The sequence below is a fragment of the Athene cunicularia genome (genome assembly GCF_003259725.1).
Source record: "Athene cunicularia isolate RWA chromosome 1 unlocalized genomic scaffold, athCun1 chr1_part2, whole genome shotgun sequence".
Taxonomy (NCBI): Eukaryota; Metazoa; Chordata; class Aves; order Strigiformes; family Strigidae; genus Athene; species Athene cunicularia.
In genome coordinates this window covers 7,888,950-7,912,640 of record NW_020799092.1, presented here as the reverse complement: position 1 = coordinate 7,912,640, position 23,691 = coordinate 7,888,950, and the positions used below count along the sequence as shown (strand labels likewise).

The 23,691-nt window shown below is 37.4% G+C and overlaps 1 protein-coding gene across 1 annotated transcript; it reads right to left on the bottom strand.

Moving 5' to 3' along the window:
- Window positions 1–3,144: 3,144 nt before the first annotated feature.
- On the bottom strand, window positions 3,145–21,759 carry SLCO1A2 (solute carrier organic anion transporter family member 1A2). The gene is given in 16 exon segments (XM_026863413.1): window positions 3,145–3,849; window positions 4,699–4,816; window positions 5,384–5,448; window positions 6,013–6,053; window positions 6,055–6,198; window positions 7,244–7,409; window positions 8,141–8,336; window positions 10,103–10,267; window positions 12,403–12,609; window positions 12,675–12,701; window positions 13,081–13,179; window positions 13,486–13,632; window positions 16,903–17,009; window positions 17,937–18,069; window positions 19,984–20,125; window positions 21,700–21,759. Coding segments are annotated over 16 exon segments (1,977 nt in total). The 3' UTR covers window positions 3,145–3,689.
- Between the last annotated feature and the right edge of the window lie 1,932 nt (window positions 21,760–23,691).

Genomic DNA, 23,691 nt, shown 5'->3' with positions numbered 1-23,691 from the left:
CTTCTAGCATGGAGCTACCAAAAGGTCTCTTCCTGAAGGGACGTTAGTCATGGTGATAGCTAAGATTTCACCTTCTGAAGGGATCTATTACTTTTTGTCCTGTGATTTAAGTTTCTTGTGATTTAAGAAATCTATGCTCTTGACACCCCAAACAAAGCAAGAGAGGACAATTACCTAGTAATTTTCCACATTCTCAGAGAAAGTCCTAAACAATGAAAGTTCAAAATCCCAACCAGCATAACTGGGAACACTTTATGCCTTATTAAGAAAGGAAGAGGCTAAAAACATCAGTAGCCAAGAACTTCTTGCTGGATATATTCAGTTTTTATTGCATGAACAAACTTAAATAAATGAAAAAATTATTTGGCTTTTTTGCATGCAGATCCCATCCCAGGTATGCTCAGGGTGTTCCTCTCTCCACATCCACAGGCTGAATTAGTTCTATTAGTACTATGCGGCTTGCTTTGATGAGAAGAGTCTGTAGGGAGGAGTTATGTGCTAAAGCGCAGCTTGAGATGGAAAGGGTACAGAAACAACCTACTGTTGACTGTAATTGAAATGACTGAAAAAGAATGTGGACTTGAACTGCCAATAATACTTGTCCAAAACTGTAATGCTTATGTATTCAGAAACTATACGTGTTAACATAGTACATTTGTGTCACATACACAAACCCAGAATTCATATCATAAATCAGTCATGCACTCAGCCAAATTATTGTTTAATGATGCAGCTTTGGTTACACACCTCCCTTATGCCCACTAATTAAAATCAACTTACCAGGTAACATTTTTTCGTGCCAAATGAGTAATATCCTCAAAAAAAAAAATAAAAATCATAGCATCAACTGTATGCATAATCAGAAACTTTTGTACATCAAGAATAGGTTTCAATTCTTCAAAGTTAGAAGAAGCAGGGAGACAATGAAGTTTATACAAGATAGAATTTTTTAGGATATATATAAAACTGTTAATAAATACTTGTAAAATAATGAGAGACTTGTCGATAGAGTAGCTGATGAAATTAAAAGATGATTCAGAGAAAATAATGGAAATAGAAAAAAAAAAAACAACCAAAATCAAACCATAGCCTCACATGCCTAGAGATGTGCTTTTTACCAAGTGTTGCCATTTTTCAGTAAGATACTGATGACTTTGTTGTTATTTCTTTGAAAATGATGACTCAGCACCTGACCACGGACAGGTGCTGAGTTAAGCAGATGCTTAAATTCTTTGCTGAATCAAGGTCAGCATGCTCAAAACTGGGATCAAGTCTAATGTCTGGCTTTACATTTGAAGGAATATCTCCAAGAGTATTTTTCTAAACTCCCAACCTAATCCTAGGAATGTCTGTTGTACCAGACATGGCATATCATAAAGATTTTATGACGATTACTTTCAAGTGACCTGCACTCTCTATTTCCTGGGTTTGTTCTGGGGAAGCCATGTTTCCACCATAGGCTTGTGCTAAGAAGCCTTTCTGCTGTTCCATCACCCAGCCAGCTCTCCAGCCAGCACCTTCTAAATTGGTAAATAGTCTGAGTAGCAGGCTAATGACTTCAAAGCATCTGATGGAGGTGGCCTGTTTCACTGCTACATTCTCAAGCTGATGGACTGGAACAATTAAAACCAAAATTATTGTATCTACTAAAATTATAAATTTAAAGCTTCAAAACGTTCCTACCTGCTTCCTTCCATTTCAAAACACAGTGAGTTAACTAGGCCTGACTCTCTGGCAGTGGTCCATTTAAATGGATAGATATGCCTACCTAACAAAGCCTTTTTGTTGCCTACAGCTGTGAAACTTTGGTGAAGTGTAACTTTTCATGTTTCCCAGGTTATCTTGGCACCAAACTGTGACTAAATTCTTGCAGATTTTTAACTCTGGCTTTGGAGTAATATAATATCCACAAGGAAGAATGATGGGTTTCAGTAAGTGCCCCATTGTAGCAAGAACAATGCTGAAAATCAGCTGTGCCTCAAATGTCCACAAAGCTTCTTGAAGACCTGTGGCTTAATAGAGAACTGCGCTCTCTGCTCTGCTCTCTTAGAGGCTGCATCACACTTGTCTTTTCTCCTGTTCCCCTTCCTGACATTATACCTGTTCAGCTCTGTCATCCAATGCAAAGGGAGGAAGGGACTGTGACATATCTTTTCATAAGAATTAGTTGTAAGGACCTACTGTATTTGAAGAAACTTTAAATTCTGGAGCTGATTTCCTGCTCCATGGGAAGAGATGGTTCTTTTGTCTTTGATTCCACAAGGGCAGAAAACAATTCCAAGCACATACACATATGGTGTTAATAAAACATCTTAAAGTAAAACAGAATATAACTTCACTAACATAACTACTTTGGGGAAATGTCCTTCCCATTTTTCGGTGACTGCAGAAGGTCCTAGAGGGATAAAATGAGAGTTGAGTCTGTGTCATATAGATTAAATCAGTAGAAAACATTTGCAAGTGATAGAACATTGGTCTATGGTAAAGTTCCAGAAGGTGCCTCCGTGTCTTATACAGTAGGGAATAATTATCAAGAAGGTTTTTTTTTATTTCCAACAGCTGTAACAAAAGGGCTTGAGGAATTACTGCATGATCACCTACAGACAGACCTAAGGGTCCTCTGCACTGGAGCCAAATATGAGGCAGTTCCAATCTAGAAGATAAACGTGGATGAACTATACTCAACCAAAGATACACCTCATATGACATATATACTATCAGCAGTGTTTTCTGAATGGTTCTTCTTCTGAGACATTCAGGGTCTTTTCCTGAGATATTTAAGACATCCCAGGGCAACACCTCCCTGTCAGTGAACCCCAAATGGGTACTACATTCATTATGGCACCAGATCTGAGAGAAATAAAAATTGGACAAAGACCAGGAAGAGCACATGGATGACTATGATTATGTACCATTCAAAGAATAATTTGACAAGCAATGAGGAGGTATAGGATTTAGCAGACAGCAATATGATTGGCAAAACTCTCACAAATATCATTCTATCATGTTTAGTGTGTGAGTTATTCCTGTCTAGAGCAAATGTAACTTAATTAACAAATCCTTAGAAATTTTTCTTGTTCATTATGCAACACTAAAACCATCACCATAAAATTGCATTTTTCAAAACATTAATTTTTTCTTCTTTGTATTTATTATTATCATAGTACCCAGACCATGTCATAAACCAAGTTCCCAATGTATTGACCACCTACACTCTGCAGAATAACAAACAGTCCCTGCCTGAAAGGACTAACAGCGTAATTAAATAAATTTATGGAAAACTCAGGCCCAAAGAAGCTACAAATGCTGTCTACATCAATGAGAGAGGCTGTGACAGAAGCTGTTGAAGAATTCCAGGATGAAATCTGGCATCACTGGAGTCAGTTGCAAAATTCTCATTATCTTCAGTGAAACCAGGACTGAAAACTGTTTGTTTCATAGCCCTTTGCTCAGACAACTCAACCCTGTCACTTCATAAGTTTTATTTCTCCTACTTGTTCTTTTGCACCAAATGCATTTTTCCTGTAACTTCTGTTTATGAACTTCTATAATATAATTAGGATACAACTATGTATAATTCTATTCGTCTCTGTCCATGTGTTCACTATTTAAAGTATGAAATCTTTCACAAGGATATATCCAAAATTTACACTGCAAGGCTTTTTCACAATATGTCCTGCTTTGAAATGCTATTTCAGTGCTTCTTGTTCTTTATCCTGCATTTCTATTGGTGTGTTTAATAAGACTCGGCTTTCAGATTTAGATTTCTTCTTTAAAATAAGGAGAATTATTGCACTTGGGATATAGGACGCTCCACGTAATATTGCTGGCAGGCCAAGATAAACCCACCTGAAATAAAGGATAAGCTTCATTAAATATATGCATTCATGAAAAAATAGCAAAATTATTCATCATACATTGTTTTACAACAACTGCCCTGTCACTCTAAAGCTTCTGCCCTGATCCTTTTGGATGTCACAGAAGAATCAACACGAGAAGAGAGAATATGTCAGTGTCACTGAAAAGGCTATTTACATCACCCAACTTCAGGCAACAAATTTAGCCAGCGTACCCTTATGTCTTTCTCAGCAGGTGAAAGAGAGTGCTCAGAGCACCTGATTAAAACTTCTGGGTATTCATGAGCTAACATTCTTTTCAAATCAACATTAACATAGTATTAAAAGGAATCAGCCTGAGGCCATTAGTCAACAAGACTTTTCTTCAAAATTCTCAGTGCTCCTTGAAGGACTACAAAAGCATACAGTGTAGTATCCTGGGCCAATTTCCAACTTGGGTAACTATATCCTCTCTATAAATTTATCCCCTATTTTAATCCAAGTACTGTTTTGACCATTTTCTTTTCAAAGATATTGCATAGGCAGCCATTAAACATTTTTCCTACAGGGCTTACTGCTTTTAATTTTTTTATCAGAATTCAGTGGTTTAAGGTCTGTTCTCATGACAGACCATTAGTGAATGTAATTATGGTATCAGAATATTTCTTTTCAAAGGGTGTTCCAACGTCTGTGGCAAAGGTTGCACTTGACAAATAAAGCCAATGCCAAAGAAAATTGTTGTGTCAAATCTCTAACACAGGAGCAGTTTATCTACTAGGAAAAGGTAAAGAGCATAAGATTAAATCTTTATGCATGTAATAATACAGTAAGAAGGAGAAATGAAAATAAAATTAATATATACCTATACGCAACAATGTCGTACATCCTACATGCTCCTTCTCCACCACAAGTCATAGCACCCCACCTCAAGCAAGTGGTATCTATCAAAGCTCCGAAATAAATGGGAGATGGAATTCCAGCTAAAAAGAATATTAGCAACATTTTTTTTTGTGAATATCATATTTCTTCTGATTAGCAGATACACTACAGAATCTATGCCGTTTCTCATCTACCCCATCTGTCCTGTCCTCCTGCAGCATGAATCATATTCTCTGTATTTCTTATGTTCTTTCTTCTTCCTTATCCACCTACCCTCAACCAAAGATTGTCTTGCCTGTTGCCTCTTTAACAATATGTACATGCTACAATATAGACTGTGATTCCTATTCAAAACTCAACATTTCCTGTCATCAGTGAGAGTGGGTGTTGTATTTGATACACATATAATAAGAGCAAAGGAACATAAATGGCTTTCAGATGAGCAGCAGATGTAGTCAGCGTGCTGAACCAGTATAAATAAATGCAAACTGAAAGCTGTCCTAATTTACTATGCTGCCTAGGATCTGTAAAAAACTCCAAATTCTTCCTGATCAGAGACACTCCATAAAAGTAGACTCCTGTGCCATGCCTGTAGCCCTGATGTGATCCTTATCTAACTCTAGATCAGACCTAACTGTGCTTCTGAAGTGTGTTAGAGCATTTCTTACCAAATACTCTTGAAGCTAGTCCATGGATACCCACTCCAAATGACTTTTCTTCAGGCTTTAGAGACCTGTATGATAATTACATTGTACACCAAGTAGTAGAGGTGACATTAATAAAAAATGTTTACATCTGTTCTGGTTTTTTAAATCAAACTCTTCATCAGATTAGGCCCAAACCATTCTAATTAAAGCATTGGTTGAAAGATTTAATTATCCTCATTAGGTGATGTTTACTGAAATTCCTTAGCTAGGACTGCCAAATCACAAAAGGTAAAGCTATTATCCTGGTATCATCCACTCGAACTGAGGCCAGGACAAAGCACAAAACAGCTGTGCCTTAATCACCGTCATGCTGATGTGAACAATAAACACATGGGTATCACACATATCTCAGTATCTCAGGGCACTGACTCAGTGGTCCTACATTAATTCAGGATAGAGCTGATAGACAAAAGTAACAACAAGTTATAAAGCTGACGTGACATTAAACCTTAACACAGCTCAGAAGTGACACAAAATCTTTCTATTCTTTCTCTCCATACACAAACTAACATACTTTTAATTCCTGGGAGTATTTGACATCAGAATAAAAAGTATAGTAGGTTTCTTAAGATAAGGACATTTTACCATACCTTATTAAGACCATGTACCCAGGCATGGCTGCTAAAGAAAAAAATGAAGCTGCAGACTAATGTCAATATTAAAAAATAATGAAGCATCTTCTCACAGTTTTCTTCTCTATCACACTGGCCCAAAATTGCAGAGACATTTGGAGATGAAAACTCTGAGGCTGCAACACAGGTGCAGTTTTCAAATACCTGTCAAGAGAGTATTTTAATCACACAGACTTGTCAAACTTCACACACCAAGTGTGAAACACAGCTGTTACCTAGCTCACTTTCTCCTGCACTTGAGTATCTCACACATGTGCAACACTGCACTGCAGCCTACCCCACTCTGCCAGGCATAGGTCCAGCCATCATCTCTATGTGGTGAGAGAGCAGGAGAGAACTACAGTCCTCTTACGCAGCTGAGACTGTGCTTCCTCAGAGTCCATGATCAAGAGAACCATCATATTTCCCAGCACAGCCTGGTTATGTGGTCCTTATAGTGCCAATAGATCTGACCCCTCTTTTTCATAACCTAGTGTGTGGTTGTTCATATGCCAGAAGATAAGAAACCAGAGACATGTGAGGCTGGGTTGCAATATTCTTACTCAAACACTTCCTTCTACTGAAATCAGGGAGACTAATGCTAGAATAAGGGCTCTCAAATGTCAGCCAAGGCAAGCAAGGTCTTCAGTGTCTGGTCCTTACTATCATCTAATACTTCTCTAAAATGTTTGTAAAGTACAAAGGCTTTCTAAAATCTGTATGATTAGGGGTTTTATTGAACTAATTATTTTCAATTGTTTTCAATCTAAGTAGAACTTTTTTTTTTTTTTATGGAAAATGTATTGTTAAGTAAGATAATAACATTTCTATAATACCTGGTTATTTGTTTAGATCTACAAGACAGAAGCGATTATTAGATCCATGTTATAGAATTTCATTTTGGCTGAAATTTTCTTGGGCACTCAGATTTCCAACTGTCAATACCTTGAGAATAATTTCTCACTCCATTTTGAGCATTTAAGATTCCTTCAATTATTAGAAGGAGGTTTCTTCATTATATTAGTTAATTTAAACTAATTTTCATATTGTTTGGAATTTCTGTTTCACTCAATGAATTTGTCCAGCTCTATTTATCACTTTATATATCCAATTAAATGTACACGTATGCATGTTTCCCACCCTATATTGATACGGATATTTCTTACCCACTATATTTCATAGTTACAGCACAATAAAATATATGCTTTACCATACTTTTTCCCATTCCTCTTGAGACTTTACACCCAGCAAGACAAGGTGACACATAAGTGATTCCATTGTTCCCACAAACAGGGTCCCATATTTTAAGTGGGCAATCACAATCCCTGTTGCAGCCAGCAAGTAGAGTATTTTCTGCATATGAAACTTGCTGTATTCTGAAATACATTTAGAAGATGAATAAATATTTTAGTAATGAAATACCTACAGTAAACTTTTGTAATAGTTAAGTTTCTATGTTGACCCGGGACACAATCCTACATGCTGCAATCCTTGAGTCATGCTTTTGTCTTTTTCTATAGGATGTTATACTACATTACATTATATCAATATTATCAATTCATAGATAGGTATGCACAGCCTACAACATTTTTCTCATCTGTGGCATGTATGTTCTTGATCGTCTTTAAGCATAACATATATACCTACATGTGCATTTTACACACACAACTCTTCCCAATGATTAATGGCAAGCTTCAAATCAAGAAACTGCAGATCAAATATCCTCTGTTAACTCAGTTCCAGTAAAGCAGAATAAGATAAAGAAAGGGTTTTATCCCTCTGTAATTGTGAAATTGCACTCATGTATGCCTAATTTTATCAACATTTTTTTCTTTTTATCTGTAGTTACATGACTTGAATGTACAATCAAATTAACAGAAGAATTCATATGGACATGCAATTGCATGAATCAGATATCTTCTTAAATACACTTTATTGTTTAAAACAAGGATAACAGAAGATAGATCTACTGTCTCATGCAAGTAAAAAGCCTTGAGAATTTAGATCATGAAACCAAAATGTTGCAAAGTTATGGAGTCTCTGGCTGATTTTTGACAAGAAAAATCATTCCAATGTCTTAAGTCCTCTTGTGTCTTAAAGAACATACCCTTCATAGGAAACTGTTAGGCCAGCAACTTGTGAAATATCACAGATAGTCCAATAGGCAGCAAAGTAGAGAAGGTAGTCCAGCAAAGATACCCAAAATGCTATGTTCGCAGCCTCATAGGTATTTATCTTGAGTTTCTTCATGAATAAGCCTCCAAAAAAATACCCAACGCATATAACTGGTAAATTGTAGACACCTATTTAAACAAGTGAAACTTCCATGTTAAAATAAAGGAGACCAAATCCACTCATAATGAAAGACTGTGTTTGAAAAAGACTCATATAAAGCCTGTGACTGAATAGTTTACCTGCAGTCAGAAATGGGTCTCTACTAGTTCCCTTGCACACTCAAAATATCTGCAATAGTCAACAGCATTTGGGAACTGCTTGGAGATTGAGCTAGAGGGTAGGACTGAAATGATTAATTGGAAAATTGCAAACTACAGTTGCTATGTAGTTCCAATACAGGCGCGCGCACACACACACACACGCACAAAAAAAAAAAAAAAAAAAAAAAAGGGTTTCAATACAGTCTCCCTATCAATACAGCCTCCCTAGATGAGAGAGAAACTCAACAGGAAGATAAGCTAGTGAAGCACACCTTGGTGTACACTGAGCATCACAGAAAGGAGGAACAGACTTTCATATGGGATTACTGAATGTGCTCTCATGCTTCTTTGCTGTTTGATACTTTAATGAAGCTAAGATTGACTGAAAGACATTTAGGAAGTAGTTTTACAAAAGCATCATATGGCTTAGTTGACTTTGCTCAAGACAACATGAAGAATGTGAGAATAAGTGAAGACTATTAAATTTGAATTTAGATCCTCTCAACATACTATATATTTCAGCACAGAAAAGAGTCTGTCTAAAATACAACCCAGCAGTGCAATGTCAATACAACACAGGTAAAATATATGATAGTTACATGCCTTTGGATGCACAGCTTCAAAATGCTGGTAACAGAGGACAATATTAATTCTCACAAGGTCTGGGACATTCTGTGTGGCAGGTTTTAAAGAAAATGGTGCAGCTACTGTGAAAGATGAGCACTGAGTTAGGGAACAGAGGTTTGGCTAGATGTATTTTAAGATGATTATTCTATAATGATTAAAAAAATTCTAGCCTAAGTCACTGCACAAGGGAACACTGAGAATTTAAGACATGATAAAGTGGAACGATAGAAAGGCTTCTGCAGATACAGGATGTTTGCTTTGTGCTGCAAGTACTTGCCATTTCCATTTTCCAATGCATGAACACCCTGTCCTCACTTATAAAAAAGACAAGCTAATAAAGAGACAAGAAAACCCAAGGTAATAAACAGACAAAAAAAAAAAAAAAAAAAAAAAAAAAAAAAAAAAAAAAAAAAAAAAGACAGATATTTGCACAGCGCTTTCCATCCATGGAGTTCTGCATATGAAAGAAGATCTGAGGCTTTCAGATGGCCCTAAGGAGTTGAATTCATGGAAAGTGTTGAAGATCACTGGCAGTTTTAGCTGTGCATAGGTTCAACACATCTATGTTTTAAGACTGCTAGTGATGTCATTTTCACAAACATGAAATCTACCCTCTATCTTTAACTTTTATCTGCTTTACCTTTAAATCTAACCTCTACTTTTTAATCAAGATAATATAAACATTGGGCCCACACTCTTGATGTAAATTAGCATAACCTCTTTGAGATCCGTGGTGCAAGTTTCATATCAGCGGAACTTTCTGGGCCAATTCAAAAGATGGGAAGTAGATAATAAAATTCTGCACAGAAAAGAGCTGCTTAGCAGAAAATGCATGATTGATTAGAAATGCTTTGTAGCATGGAATCCCTAATTTATAGAAGCATTTGACCTTAGTATACGTATGTATACATGTACACATTAAAAAAGTATAAATAAATATAGAGAATTTGCTACTTGATGGAACATCACTACTTGGTAGAACAGAGCAAAGCAAAATGCAAACGTACCAATTAAAAAGATGGCATCTGATGCAGATTTTCCAAACTGCTGTTCCAGAAATTTGGGCATGAAGGATATCATGCCATTGAAGGCACTGAACTGTAACACAGTTATGCATATAAATAACATATAAACTGTGTTGCGAAACAAAGCCTTGAGGAAGGGGATGAAATCTGGAATGAAATAATGTAATGAGTTAGTGTGATGCTTTATGAAAAGAATCATCCATTGCTCAGTGTGGCTGAGGGCAGAAGAGGGGAACAAAAACGGTCCTTAGCTGGACCAGGCTAATTCCTGTGCTTTGGCAGACACCAAAGGCCAAAGATTACTTGCTTAACCTAGGCTACCCCAACATGTTTCTTCTACACAAAGATAACCTAGCACACACACATGTACACCAATGCATGCTGCTGCTTGTAAAAAAATCACAGTAATAACCTTATTATAGAAGTTTCCTGAAGCTTTTTATCTCTACGTTAACTAAACTTTGCACCCACAGATTTGCAGCATCAGCTACTCCCCATCTTCCCTACTCCTTTTTCTTTCATCCCATGCCCCCAGAGCATTCACAAAAACCCCTTTCCTGCCCCTGGCATGCAAAGGGAGTACAAGGAGGCAAGAGTGCAAACACAATATATAGCTGTGACAACCTGCCCCCCAGAGACTTGATCATTGATTTTGGTGATTGCTACTGCCAGTGATGGGGCAGAAGAGTCCTGAAAAGAGACATGACTGTACTTATTCCCACCATACTCCAAAGTCTGGATCTGTCAGTCTCCAGCCAAGTAAGCATTTGAGAAACTAATTTACACAGGTCTTTTCTCTGCATAATGCCTATTAAGTCAGGATCTGAACCATAAAAACCCCCACAATTCCTCTTTGTCTAATGTTCTCTCTTAATTAATGTGCTGAGCTATTGTCAAGAAACTCTGCAGAAAAACATAAGCATCTGTAAAATAATGACCATGCTTCACTGAAAGTGGGCACTGTTTGGGACAGATCTTTCAGAGTATCTTATTAGGAGAGGATCTGTATGCAAGCCTTGCAAAAATGAATCAAATATCTGAAACATTTTATAAATAGGCTGTATTATTTATATATGCCATGTAGTTTGTAATCAGAGCTTTCTGAGGAGGTGATTTATTTTAACTATAACTACTTTAATTTTCAACTTGAAATCCTTGGTGATTAAAAAGCTGTCTGAACACATCCCAGTCAACTACCTGTAAGTGGCCCTGCCTGAGCAAGGGATTGGACCAGGTGACCTCCAGAGGTCTCTTCCAACCTCAAACATTCTGTGAAATTAAAAGATTTTTAATTCAGGATATTCAGGGGCAGTGGACATTCACACCACCACAGGGAGGGAATGATGGTGAAAACATAAGGGAAAACATAAGGAACACTGGAATATTAGGACCCACAGTCTGGGCGAGGAACCTTTCCGCACCAGAGTAGTACTTTATTAATGGATTCATTTAAGGCTCTATGACAGCAGAAAAAGATGCCATGTTTATTAAAATGAAGCTGCAATATCAGCTAAGATCCAAGTACTCACTTTGAGTATGGTGTATTTGCAAGACTTAGCTTGAAACACCTTGGAGAAGTAGCTGGTGCTTGGTACTTTCTGAAAATGAAGATGCTGTCAAGGGGCCCTAAGCTGGGTATACAGAATCACAAGACTACTCTGAAAATCACAGCCTTTGACATATTTTATTCACTTATGTTTATTCACTTACATGACCATTAAAATGGAAGGAAAAAAATAACAAATAGCTTCCTATAGATATATAGATCTGAAAGGCCACAGATGTGAAAGTTGACAATAGTAGCATGTAAGTCAAATAGATCTTTGTTCAACAGCTGTTACATGTTTATGAGAGATGTCAATTCCCTTTTATAGATTTAAATTAGACTCAAGAAATACACAAGACTTGTGTTGGTTTTCTGATTTCCTGCACAGTGAATGTGGGGTACAAGCACTAATATATGCAACTTGTCCACAGCTTACTGAGTTGTATTATTCTTAACCAGATTTCAATGCTTTACTACCAGGAAGAAAAGATTCAGATCTACATCCACTTGAAATGCAAGAGGGGGAAAGGATTCAGATCCTGGATCTATGAAATTAGCTTTCTTCCTCTGTGAGAAGCCGTTCTAAATCCCTGCACAAATCCTTTGTCCTACAGAGAGCTGAAAACCAAAATATGCATTTCATACTTTGAACACATCTTTACTTATAATAATACACAGACATAGTTCACACCTTAAAGACTAAATTAAGAAGGAAATAAAATACAATATAACTTGCCTTTAGCAACTTCATATATGGTCTGTTTGGCTTAATTTTTATCATTTTCTTGCAATGGTAGTATACTTGTTTCACTCATCTCCTCAGGTTGATTTTTTTCTCCTTCCTTCACAAGAGACTTTGGCAAAAACCAGAAAGGTATTCCCACAAGAAGATTTAGTAATGCACAAAACAAAATGCCCAGCCACCATGCTCCAACCCAGCGGAAAAAAAAAAAAAAAAAAAAAAAAAAAAAAAAAGCAAAACAAACACCACACATATTAGTTCAGAAACATTCTTTGATGTCATTGTGTGTTTTCCTAGTCATCTCTGAAGTGTGATATATTAAAAACAGTTTAAAGATTCCTAAAATGAGGCTGATGAAAGAGAATAGTCTCCAGCCTTCTTTTCTCATGTTACTAATTTTCTGGCAAATTTCAGTATTAAATTAATTCTAGTCCTTTCCTATGTTAAGCCAGATGACACAATTGTTCATCAGATACTTTATATACAGATTCATTTATGCATGTGTGAATTCAAGCCTTCTATTGAGTTTAATATTATACACAGATTTTCCATTCTAAAAGAAACACCAGCAAAGTCAGATAGAATTAAGACAACTCATATGAGCATAGTTCTGATAAATACACCATCATGCCTACCAATTTATGTGTAAGATTTTATATATTCATCTATTACCTGCATCTACTGATCCCAGATCAACAAACAGCTCTGCACAGAATGATGCCAACAAGAAACCAAGGAAGGGGCCTATTACAGTTGCTGTATGTAGACATCCTAAAGTGTGAAAAGGAGAAAACATACTAAATTAGAACCCAGACATTATATATGATTGGAATAATTATATATGTTTAGGACAGCGCTACTGAATAGACTTTTGGGCCTAAAAATGGCCTCATTTCAACACGTTCACCCCTAGCTAAATTGCAATTTCTACACTATAATTATTTTGATAAGGCAATAATATCTGTCTTTTCTTTTTCTTTATTTTACTGAAGGGAGTCATAATAATCCTCTCATTTGCTTTTGCTTATGTATGTATTTGTTTGGGAGAGAACAGTTATCACAATGGGGTAGATTTACCCAGGTAGAAAGGTGAATTCTCTGCTTTGGCAAAATCCTCCAAATATGAAATGCCTAAGGGCATGATGGGAGTTTCACCCATTCCTCGTACTATGTTTCCAACCATCACAAATATCCACAGCAAGGACCTAGGCTCTTTTTCACATTCTGCAAATAAAATGAAAAAGCCAGAATTAATGTTTTAATTCCAACTATTAATTGAATTATAGAGACAAAGAATTGACTAACAGTTAAACTTTGGTTTATAGATCTGTCCTGTAAAACAGGGAAATAAGTAGTCACAATACTTGAAAGGCTCCAGAACTGGAAGAAGCTACTGCACTTGCTAGAGTAAAGTTTAAGTCCTTTCCCTCTCCACGCCATACCTTGTCCAACCACCTGGCAGTCCAACCCCTGCATAACCTAGGCCCTTTCCTTTACTCATTTCCCTCACCAAAACTGCCATTTTCACATCAGTGAAGACAGTGCCTTAACATCAGTGACGAAAGGATGAAAAATCATGCCTGACTAACCTGATCACCTTCTACAACACAGTAATACATTCTGTCTACATGGGGAGGGCAGTGGGTGTTTTTTACCTGCATTTTAGCAAAGCTTTTGCCACTGTTTCACATAGCCTCCTCCTAGACAAACTGGCAAGATACAGACTGGATGGGCAGTCTGTGAGACGGGTGGGAATTTAGTTCACAGGCCACACTCAGAGGGTGATGATCAATGGCTTTTACTCAGGCTGGCAGCCTGTCACAACTGGGGTCCCCCAGGGACCAACAGTGGCCTCCACACTATTCAACATCTTCATAAATGATCTGGATGATGGGACTGAAAGCCCTCTCACTAAATCTGATGATGCCAAACTGGGTGGTGAGGCAGACACATGAGGAGGGAGAGACATCTTACAGGGAGACCTGAACAGGCTGAAAGAGTGGGCTAGCAAGAATAGTACGACCACCTTCCTGAAATTCAGGAGTCTGTTGCAATGATTCAGGTAATTGTTGCATAAAGCCCATACATTGTCACTTGATTATAAGAACATTGTCCGAAATAAACCAGAAGACTTCCAGATTTCACAGTGAGCCACCATTTGCTTACAAGAAAGCTGTGCCAGTGCAGAAGCTGTGGTGTTGTTCTACCCTTGCATGGAATGAGATTCCTGAGCTTTTCAGCTTCTTTGCTTTGATTCAGAATGCTAACTTCTGGTTTACTAATGTTTATAAACACCCAGAAAAGCACATGGAAAGTAGATCTGTCTGTGTTTTTTGTCATATGTTATTATTTAATCAGCTGTTTGCTGGTAATGTCAACCAGCACTCTGTACAACAGTCCTTACTGCCTAGAAACCCCAGCTTACACCCTTGCCTCAAAGCTCTATTCTACCACTACAGATTTTTGCCTTGCATATCAATGACCTCCCTAACCAGAAATTTTATCTGTCCTGATGCGATCTGTTTGGGTATTCAATTTCAGATTTGGGACATCTTGAGAACAACGCAAATTCTGATTTGGAAAATAATATACAAATTCTACTGTAATTGGTGCATGTCACCAAACGTCACAGAAAGATTTTCTACCTCCATCATATCTCTGCAACTCAAGTCAGCATTTCCCTGAGCAGGCCCACAGTCTGCTTGTCTGGGCACTGCTCTGACTCACTGTGACCTTTATACAACTCTCAATCAAAATCAAGATCCATAACAATATATCCGGCCCGTCTAGTGAATATATCTGGGGATCTAGCTCTCATTTATTTACATCTGTCCTCCTACATAGCTCAGCAGAAGAATACCATGCTACAGCACAGTCCTGTTTGCCCCACATCAGGACAGTTATATCAGAAACTGCATGACCTTTCGCACTTTCTTTCTCTCCCTGAATTTGGATTTCTTCATCCCATACAGTCTGCTTCAGATTCCACTGTTCTCTATGGTCCACTTTGTCATGCTGAGACTTCTCAATACCCATTTGTTAGCAAATAAAAAACAGCTTTGTTAGCAGCAATTGATTAATTTCTAAATAAAAGCATTACTGTCTAGAGATCAAGCCTGGATCTCCTGTATCAATGTCAGATTGCTGCCAGCAAACATGGGTGAAGCAATCCATATGCAGATGTCAAATTCAAACCAGTTTTGCATCACACAAGAGTTGAACTCATATGTACGAACATCACAGTTTTACTTGTCCACAAACTAACAGGGAAACAATCACCTTACCCAAGTATAGTCATAGGCTTGAGGACCTATAGGTTCTAATGTGTGTAGAATGGCTATGTAATTTAGAAGAAAATGCTTTACCATAATTTGTGCATTTATAAAATGAAGAAAAAGAATATCTGAAATCTTCAAATGAAAGATTAATATCGCTATCAAGTGCACCTTTCTCAACTTTTCCTTGTGAAGATGGAAAAATTAATACCTTAAGTGATATGCAGTCTTGGAAAATTGGGAAGCCACATATGTTACTAAATGGAAACACAGTAAACTACAACACAATACCACCATAGTTTGATGTCACTGTATGCATACAATGTTACAGCACTGTGATTCAACTTTAGCACACATTGATGGAACACCTTCACAAAATATAACAATTAACTGTGGGGTTCATCTCACCTAACTTCTGCCATCCACCAATCATCTAAGTTTCCAACAGTTTGTAGGTGCATCCAGGAGGTAATCTGACCCATCCTAAAATAAAGAGCATGAATGTCCTTACAGCAAGGGACACACTCTGCAAGAGCTCTGTATTCTCCTTTGACCAACTATCAAAGGAGCCTAAAGAAATGGTTCAGACTAAATGTTTCTTTCTGAGGTAGCCAGAGACTCAGGAGACTAATACCATCCTCAGTGTGAGGACTTCATGTATGATCATTTAAGAGTTTCCACCAAGCCTTTTGTGTTGATAGTAGTTACTTTATATGCATATTGCTAGTTTCAGTCTCCCAGAGAAACTTAGCCTAGTTTAAACTATTTTCTCAAAAAGGAAGTGGGATCTAGGTTTTTGACCTAGCTCTATTTCTCATTCTTTTATTTCTTGTGTGGTACAATGAAAAAGCATCCTGACTCTTTTTACCCATTGTCCAAATACATTTCCCACCTCCTCACAGTATCATAGTATTTCAGGTCAAAGAGAGGAACATTTGTGAGAACAACCTGGTATTGTTTTTCCCCAAAATGGATTGACAGGGACGTTAACTGAGCTGTTCAGATGATGTGAAAACTGCATGAAAAAAAAGCTACAGCTCTGGAGTCTCAGAAAAGAAACCAGAAGGCTAGGAATTTTCCTGACCTATAGTTTTATGCCTGCTAAAATTACTGCTCAAAATCAGGACCCTGAAATAATTGCTAATAAAAATAAAATGTTATTTCTTAAACACTATAAAAACTGAGGAAAAAGTATTAGCAGACATAGGAAAAGTCATACCTGTTGATGGTTCCTCTGTAGGTAAAGAGAACAAGCTTTGATTAGCAAGGCACAGAGGCATGACTGAAAAATTCTCCCATTGTGAAATACTGCTTTCAATATGATACCTGTTTGAATCAAAGGAAAGCATGTATAGATTAAGAAGAAATACATCAGAAGCACCTCATAAATCTGTACTTCAGTAATGAAGCTACCTATAAGAGTGTGTAGCTGTAGGAAGAAGGAAACCCATGTCAAAAGTTAACTGAGCCTTAGTAACAAATCAGGCTAGGAACAAAGGAACAGTAGCAGGGAATCAACCCAGTGTTTTATCCAGACTGTTACACAGTCTCTAATATAATCTTGTAACAGATGCTTTAGGAGGGAAGGAGTTGATGAAATACCTTAATGGAATCCCTTGTATCACCTTCTCTCCTATTCTTTTTAGATTCTACTCCAATTTACACCCTAAGCAGTGTGCGCCACCAAGAATGTGGTGTACCACACCTAACATAAAAAGATTAGACGATCTTCTTTTCTCAAAACACATCTCACTGATTAAAATATGGACAAGCCTAAATTATTATTTTCCTGAGCCATGAAAAAATAGTGAAAAGGTGGTTAAAGAATCATTATGGTCTGTAAAGGCCTTGCCAACACAGCAATCAGGTATAACCTGTTATCCAGGCTCCAGACCAAAGAGATCTTTAAAAATCACTTTGTATTGCCCATCCAAGCAGATAAGAGCTAGTAGTGTAATGTGACAGTATCACAGGCGACTCTTTCTTCAGAGAGTCCACACAAGAGGTAACACAAGGATGAAGGCAAGGGCAAGGGAAGGTGCCTGGCAGAGGGGTAACTCTCTTCAGGAAATGACGACTGACTTATGAAGCCATCTCAGAAGCAAAACAAAACAAGCTGCTCTACAATTATCATATTTTGTACCCATGTTCCACAATGTCTGTCTCAATAAGCAATACTATTCATTGGGAGAATTAATAGATTAAAGCAAGTAAGCATTACAGAAGCTGCTGTGAGCTGAGCAAAATACTCACCTTCCAAACAGGAAATGAGGAAGTGATATCAAAAGACATCCAAATGACAGGATTGTGCAGCCCAAAGCAATTATTCTGGGTCTGTGAAGCTTTGCTCCAAAGTAACTCACAAATGCTATCAGCAGCAAGTTGCCTGCAAAAAGAACCTAGTTCATATCTACAAACCAAGACATCCTTATATCACATTTAAAGTGCAACACAAATTTGAATATATCTTGTTAGCTCAACATCTATTACTTCTCTTGTCTTGTAAAAACTGTAACTAGACAGGGAATTGTGTAAATGATGCAGCAATTCCCTGCTATCTGTGATCCTTTTCTGGAAGAGTTACACCATGTGGAAAGAACATGAGAATAAAAGGCAGAATGGAAAAGAGGTCATGGCGAGAGAGATTTTTGACTGCACCTATGTAGAGAAGAATTTTCTTACTAATTTGCATAGGGACCAGTCCCAGGGGCTGCAGAATAACAGCTGTTTTATGAAGTTATTCTAGGATATTTTGCAATGTGTGGGAAAATACAGAAGTATATATCAAGTGTTTTTGTACTGAAAACAATAAACAAAAAATAACATACAGAGAAAAAAGAAATAATAAATTAATATTAATTTCAGTAATAGCTCAAGAGGAACAATACAGATTTTTGTATCTAGTACCATTTAAAATTCAAATGTGCTAAAAATCTTCAACTTCTCCTCCTCCACTTTCATTTCAAAATCAGCTGATATTCTCTACTCTTCGTTTATTGCTATGCAACTAAGGAATCAAACTTCCTGTTATGAATCAGGCCCCACAAAAATAGCAGTTTAGTAATCATACACCTACTAATTTTGTGATCTTTTTGTCAAAAGAACAAATCCATGTCTCTGAGTGATGAGCATCATGCTCTGAAAGGAGATAACATCTTTTTTTTATGTATGATTGAACCAGACTATTGAACCAGTGGTTTCAATGACGCTTAAAGATGTACACTTGCACGGTCCCAATACATTACGTATGTCTACCACATACACTGACTCTTAATCATTTCAAATATTACTATGATTATTTACAGTTATTTTACATCCTTTGAGATAAGAATGACACAACTTGTTATAGAAAAGTGCATATGGGAGAATTATTTATTTAAAATAATAAACCTTTTACATACCACTTCATTAATCTTGGCTATTTTATATTTCTTAAAGTCTCCTCCTTACCAAAAGCAAGAATATATTCTGGATATTCCTTCTCTATCATAACTTTGAGCTGCCCCATCAGACTGCTTTGCAGGCAGCAACATGGTGTTCCAGCAGTTTCTTATTCTTGCACAAGCAGATATAGGAGACAAGAAAAAGGGGGAGAAGGAGCCCTGTCTCCTCTCTCAGTCAGTGTTTATCAGCCTGTGCAGACCTTTTCCTCAGTTGAGCCAGGGATAAAAGGATCCATGTTGTGACTTTAAGGGTATAAAACATATCCTCTGAGGAACCTTATTTAGATGGTTTTGAAGATATCAAGTCTTTTGTTTGGCTTTTGTGGCAATAACAAGACATAAACTTGTGACTGGGCAATGAAACTCATTGATAGACAAAGTAAGCATCACTAAAAGCAGAACTGGAAACTTTCTTTACAATTGTACAGGTACAACATCTTGAAATGTTATTGAGTTGAATAAAGAGACAATCCACTCCAACCAACTTTGAGGTCACTAATTAAAAGAACTGTAAAATGGTAAATATGACCCTAAATTCAAACAAGGTTAATAAAATCTTTCTGTTTTGTTCAGAAAGATTCAATAGAAAGCTCATAAACTAGCTCTATGTTAGTTGTTCTGTCATATAATATAGCAGAAATTAGCTGAACCTCCTTTTAATCCTAAACTTCGCCACTGAAGTTGTTCTGTTAGTTTCCAAGACACTAAATGCGTAAGTACTGGCTGAAATGCTAGGATAGTTGGTCACCGTTGTCACAAACAGTAATCAACAGATTGCTATGTACATACGAGTCACTAATACATGCTCAGACAACATATATTTTGAAATAATAGGAAATATTAAAACTAGTGATTACCAATTTCAAAGCTTCCATTAATGATCCCAACTAAAGAAGCTGGAATATTAAATTGTTTCTCTATCTGTGTGTACATGCTGTTCATGTAAGCACCAGACATCGTTTTACCGACAAATGCAAGTGATAGTGCCAGCAGAAATACCTAGAAGGGAAAAAGGACAATGTATAAAGAATTCAAGATTATATATTTAGGAATATTTCATGATTATTTTCCCCAAATATGTGTTTTCAGGTAAAACAAGTGAACAGTTCTGTTCCACTGATATGAGCGTAAATCCCATCATCTATCCTTGTCCCGACAGTTAAGGCTTCACTAAACCAAAGGGGAAAAAAAAAAAAAATTTGGGATTTTTGTTCTTCACCTGCTCCCATTGACCAAGACTGTCCTCAGAAACCTTAAGCCCCATTTCCCCAGCCAAGGCAAGGTGCAGCCTCTCTCCCATGTGTGCCTGCGGCAAGATTGCCATCTGCAGGACTGAATAACTTCTGCAGCCAGACCAGGATGCAAAGACCTTCGCACCCTTTGCTCAGCTGAATGACAAACTACTTGCAGAACTAAGATTGTTCCCTTTGTTCGAGTTACTAGACCGAGTATCTGCTCTCCTGTCTCAGTAGATGTCATGAGCTCACAACAAATCAAATCAAAAAGGAGTAAATAGCGTGTCCTTTCTACAAGAATCTAGTAGTAATTGAAAGTAAAAAGTAAGTATGAATATATGCAGTAATATTCAAATCCTTTCAGCTACAGGGTTCTTTAATAAACAGTATTTATAAAATGAAATCAATAGTATTTTTAAATATATGCTGCCAATGCTAAATAGTATAAGTAATGTATTTGGGCTCTGAATTACTATGAAAACCAAGCTATTTTACAACCTTCTATAGCACTTCTTGACAACTTGAATAGTCTAGGGCAGGGTTTCTCAACCTTTATTTCACCACGGACTCCCTTTAAATTCCTTTTGTGGCCACGGACCACCAATTTGAAGCACTAAACTGCCTTGAGGTGCGGCACTGGGACTGGGAGAAAACCTGCACACTTGTTACCAGAGGCCAGCCCTGAAGAGCCCAGAGACAGAAGGACTTGCTGGTGAATCTGAGGGCCAAGGGGAGAGTCACCCGGCAAAGGTGAGGGTGCTGCTACCTCTCACGCATGTCAGGGCGGGGTGGGGGGAACTTGAGTATGAGAGGAGCATTGAGGAGAGGGGGCTGTGGGAAAAGGAGGTGCAGTGCTTGCCACGGGTCAGACAAAAGTTTCCAGGCTGGGTGTTCCTGACCCCTGCTTTAAGCCTTTGGCATACTCCCTGTGATGACATCACAGCCCCTCAGGGGTCTGCAAACCACAGGTTGAGAACTAATGGTCTAGGGTACATCGACAGCTAATTTTTACTGCCATTTTGCAATCAGTAGGGCTCATTTCACGGGTTTAAGGAGGAAAGGTAAACATGTCAGACCAGGGGGATTACACAAATTGAAAGGTGGAGATTCAAAGGAGCAATCACGGATACCTCCAACACATCACAGAGTGTAAAGTTCAGGGACATAAAAAGCAACACATGCTTGCTTACAAACTTGTTTAACCTTCATTAAGGCATTAAGGATAAGAAATGAAGTTTATTCATTCGTTTAGTCTAGACTGTAACTTCTACCAAACCACTGTAAGTGCAAACAATTACAGTTGTGTGTTCATACAAAACTGTTAAAATATTTCTCTACCTTCAGCTTGGAAATGCAGCAGAATTTGTCCCCTGCACATGGCTTCTTAGCTTCTTTCATGTTGCATCCGAGTCTGTCCAATGATTGCATTATAGTGTCAAAAAAGATGAAAGAAAAGAAGAAACATTTTTGTCCCATGTTTGCAAAGTCAGATTCCTTCTAAAATACTTGATATTTGAGTGTCTTCCTTAAATAATTGCAAACTGGATTATAACAAAAGCTACAAGCCTATACACTTCATTCTAATAAAGAAAATATGACATGGGAATATCAACAATGTAACAGCTAGCTCTTTCTCTTCAGATACTGGATACTGCCAGCAGCAGACAACCAATAAGCAAAGAAACAGAGAAAAGACACATACTGAGGGCAAGCTAGTGTCTGTAATACAGCTCTTCAGTCCTCTTCGCACGTATTTGGTACTGATCACTGTGGGAGACAGGAGAATTAAGACCTATATGTTTGACTAATGTATACCCGTCTCCATGGTTTTTATTTGCTATGCCTGTCCTTGCTAGTCTTTAAAAGGACATTTATTTCTGCTCTTCATGTTCTGTTAAGCTCTCCCCTCTTCCACTGCCACCAATGTAAATTTGTTAATTTTAATAGAAACTGTATTGAAGACTAATCTCTTGGCATTAAAATTAGAAGGAGAAAAAATAAAACCAAAACCACCAGACCAACTTAAGTTCTAAAAGGAAACAAATCAAACCATTCTACTTCCTCTCCCAAGATTTGCAAAACATCCCTCTTTGTCTGCCTACTTTTAATCATCTCCATTTCAACCTAATGGTTAGAACTTCTAATAATATTAAGCCACCTGCTTTCTTACACATCTTACATATTTCCCAAAAATGTGTTCAAAGAAGGACGTGGAATATACTTACCTGTAAAATCCCCTACACATCCGAAGGTTAGCAAAATGAATTAAAGAGGGAGAACACCAGTTTAAAGAAGATTTATTTCTAAGGACTGCCACAGTCTTCATTAAATTAAGTTATTCCCTCTGCCTAATGGGGTAAGATAAAGTTAGAGCCCTACATTATAGTCAAGAGGGATATAGGTTAATTTCCTCTTTCATCTTGGATACATTTTCCAAGTGCAATCTTGCAGCACCTGCTCTTCTCTATCTTTTCCACTTCATGGAGCTGGAAAGCAAGCTGTCCTTGACAAGCCCACCAATAGCACTGAATTGCCTTTCATATTCAACCCAACACCCTCTCAATCAATTTCTTCCAACACTAATTTCTACATTAATCCTCTCAAATGTGTTTCTTAACTAACTTGATACCTAGCAAATTCATGGGCATTAATTCCATCTACAGCTACCTTCTCATTTCAGGTCTCTAAAAGTGTAATGCATTAGTATAGCATTCCTGGGAATACTTATTTAAACACTTAAGTGTAAGTGGTCAGCGACTCGGACAATTAACTATGATATAAATAGTTTGTGCTTTTGCTTTACTTGCAGATGCTTACACAAACTGTGTTCAAGCACAGTACTAAACTGTGTTCATACAGCTTTGCACTTTCTTTGCAGTTTGGCATAAAATGTTACATCCCAGGGAATGGTTTATGCCTTATGTTAATACTGCTTTATTCAGAATGTGGCTCACCAGCAATGCCAAAATGTAAGCAACAGAACAAAGACTGCCGTCCTCTATGTCTGTGCTCCTCTGCTCCTAGGAGCTGGCAATAGGATTCTGTCCCTTACTACATCAGCCCCTGCATTTCACTAACATACACAGGGAACATCATCTGGGTAATTACAGGTTTTCTCTTCTGGTGCTAAAAGAAACCATCCAGCAACCTCTGCCCAAGTTTCTCTTGGGTCATCAGACGTATCACACAGCCCCTCATACAATTATAGATGACAAAATGGCAATTTTTGTCCTTACTTATTATTAACTTTGCTCAACGCATAAATTATGATAGAAAAGTACATTTCAATCCATTTTTTTACTGGAATTTATTTTTTACTGTTATTATTAG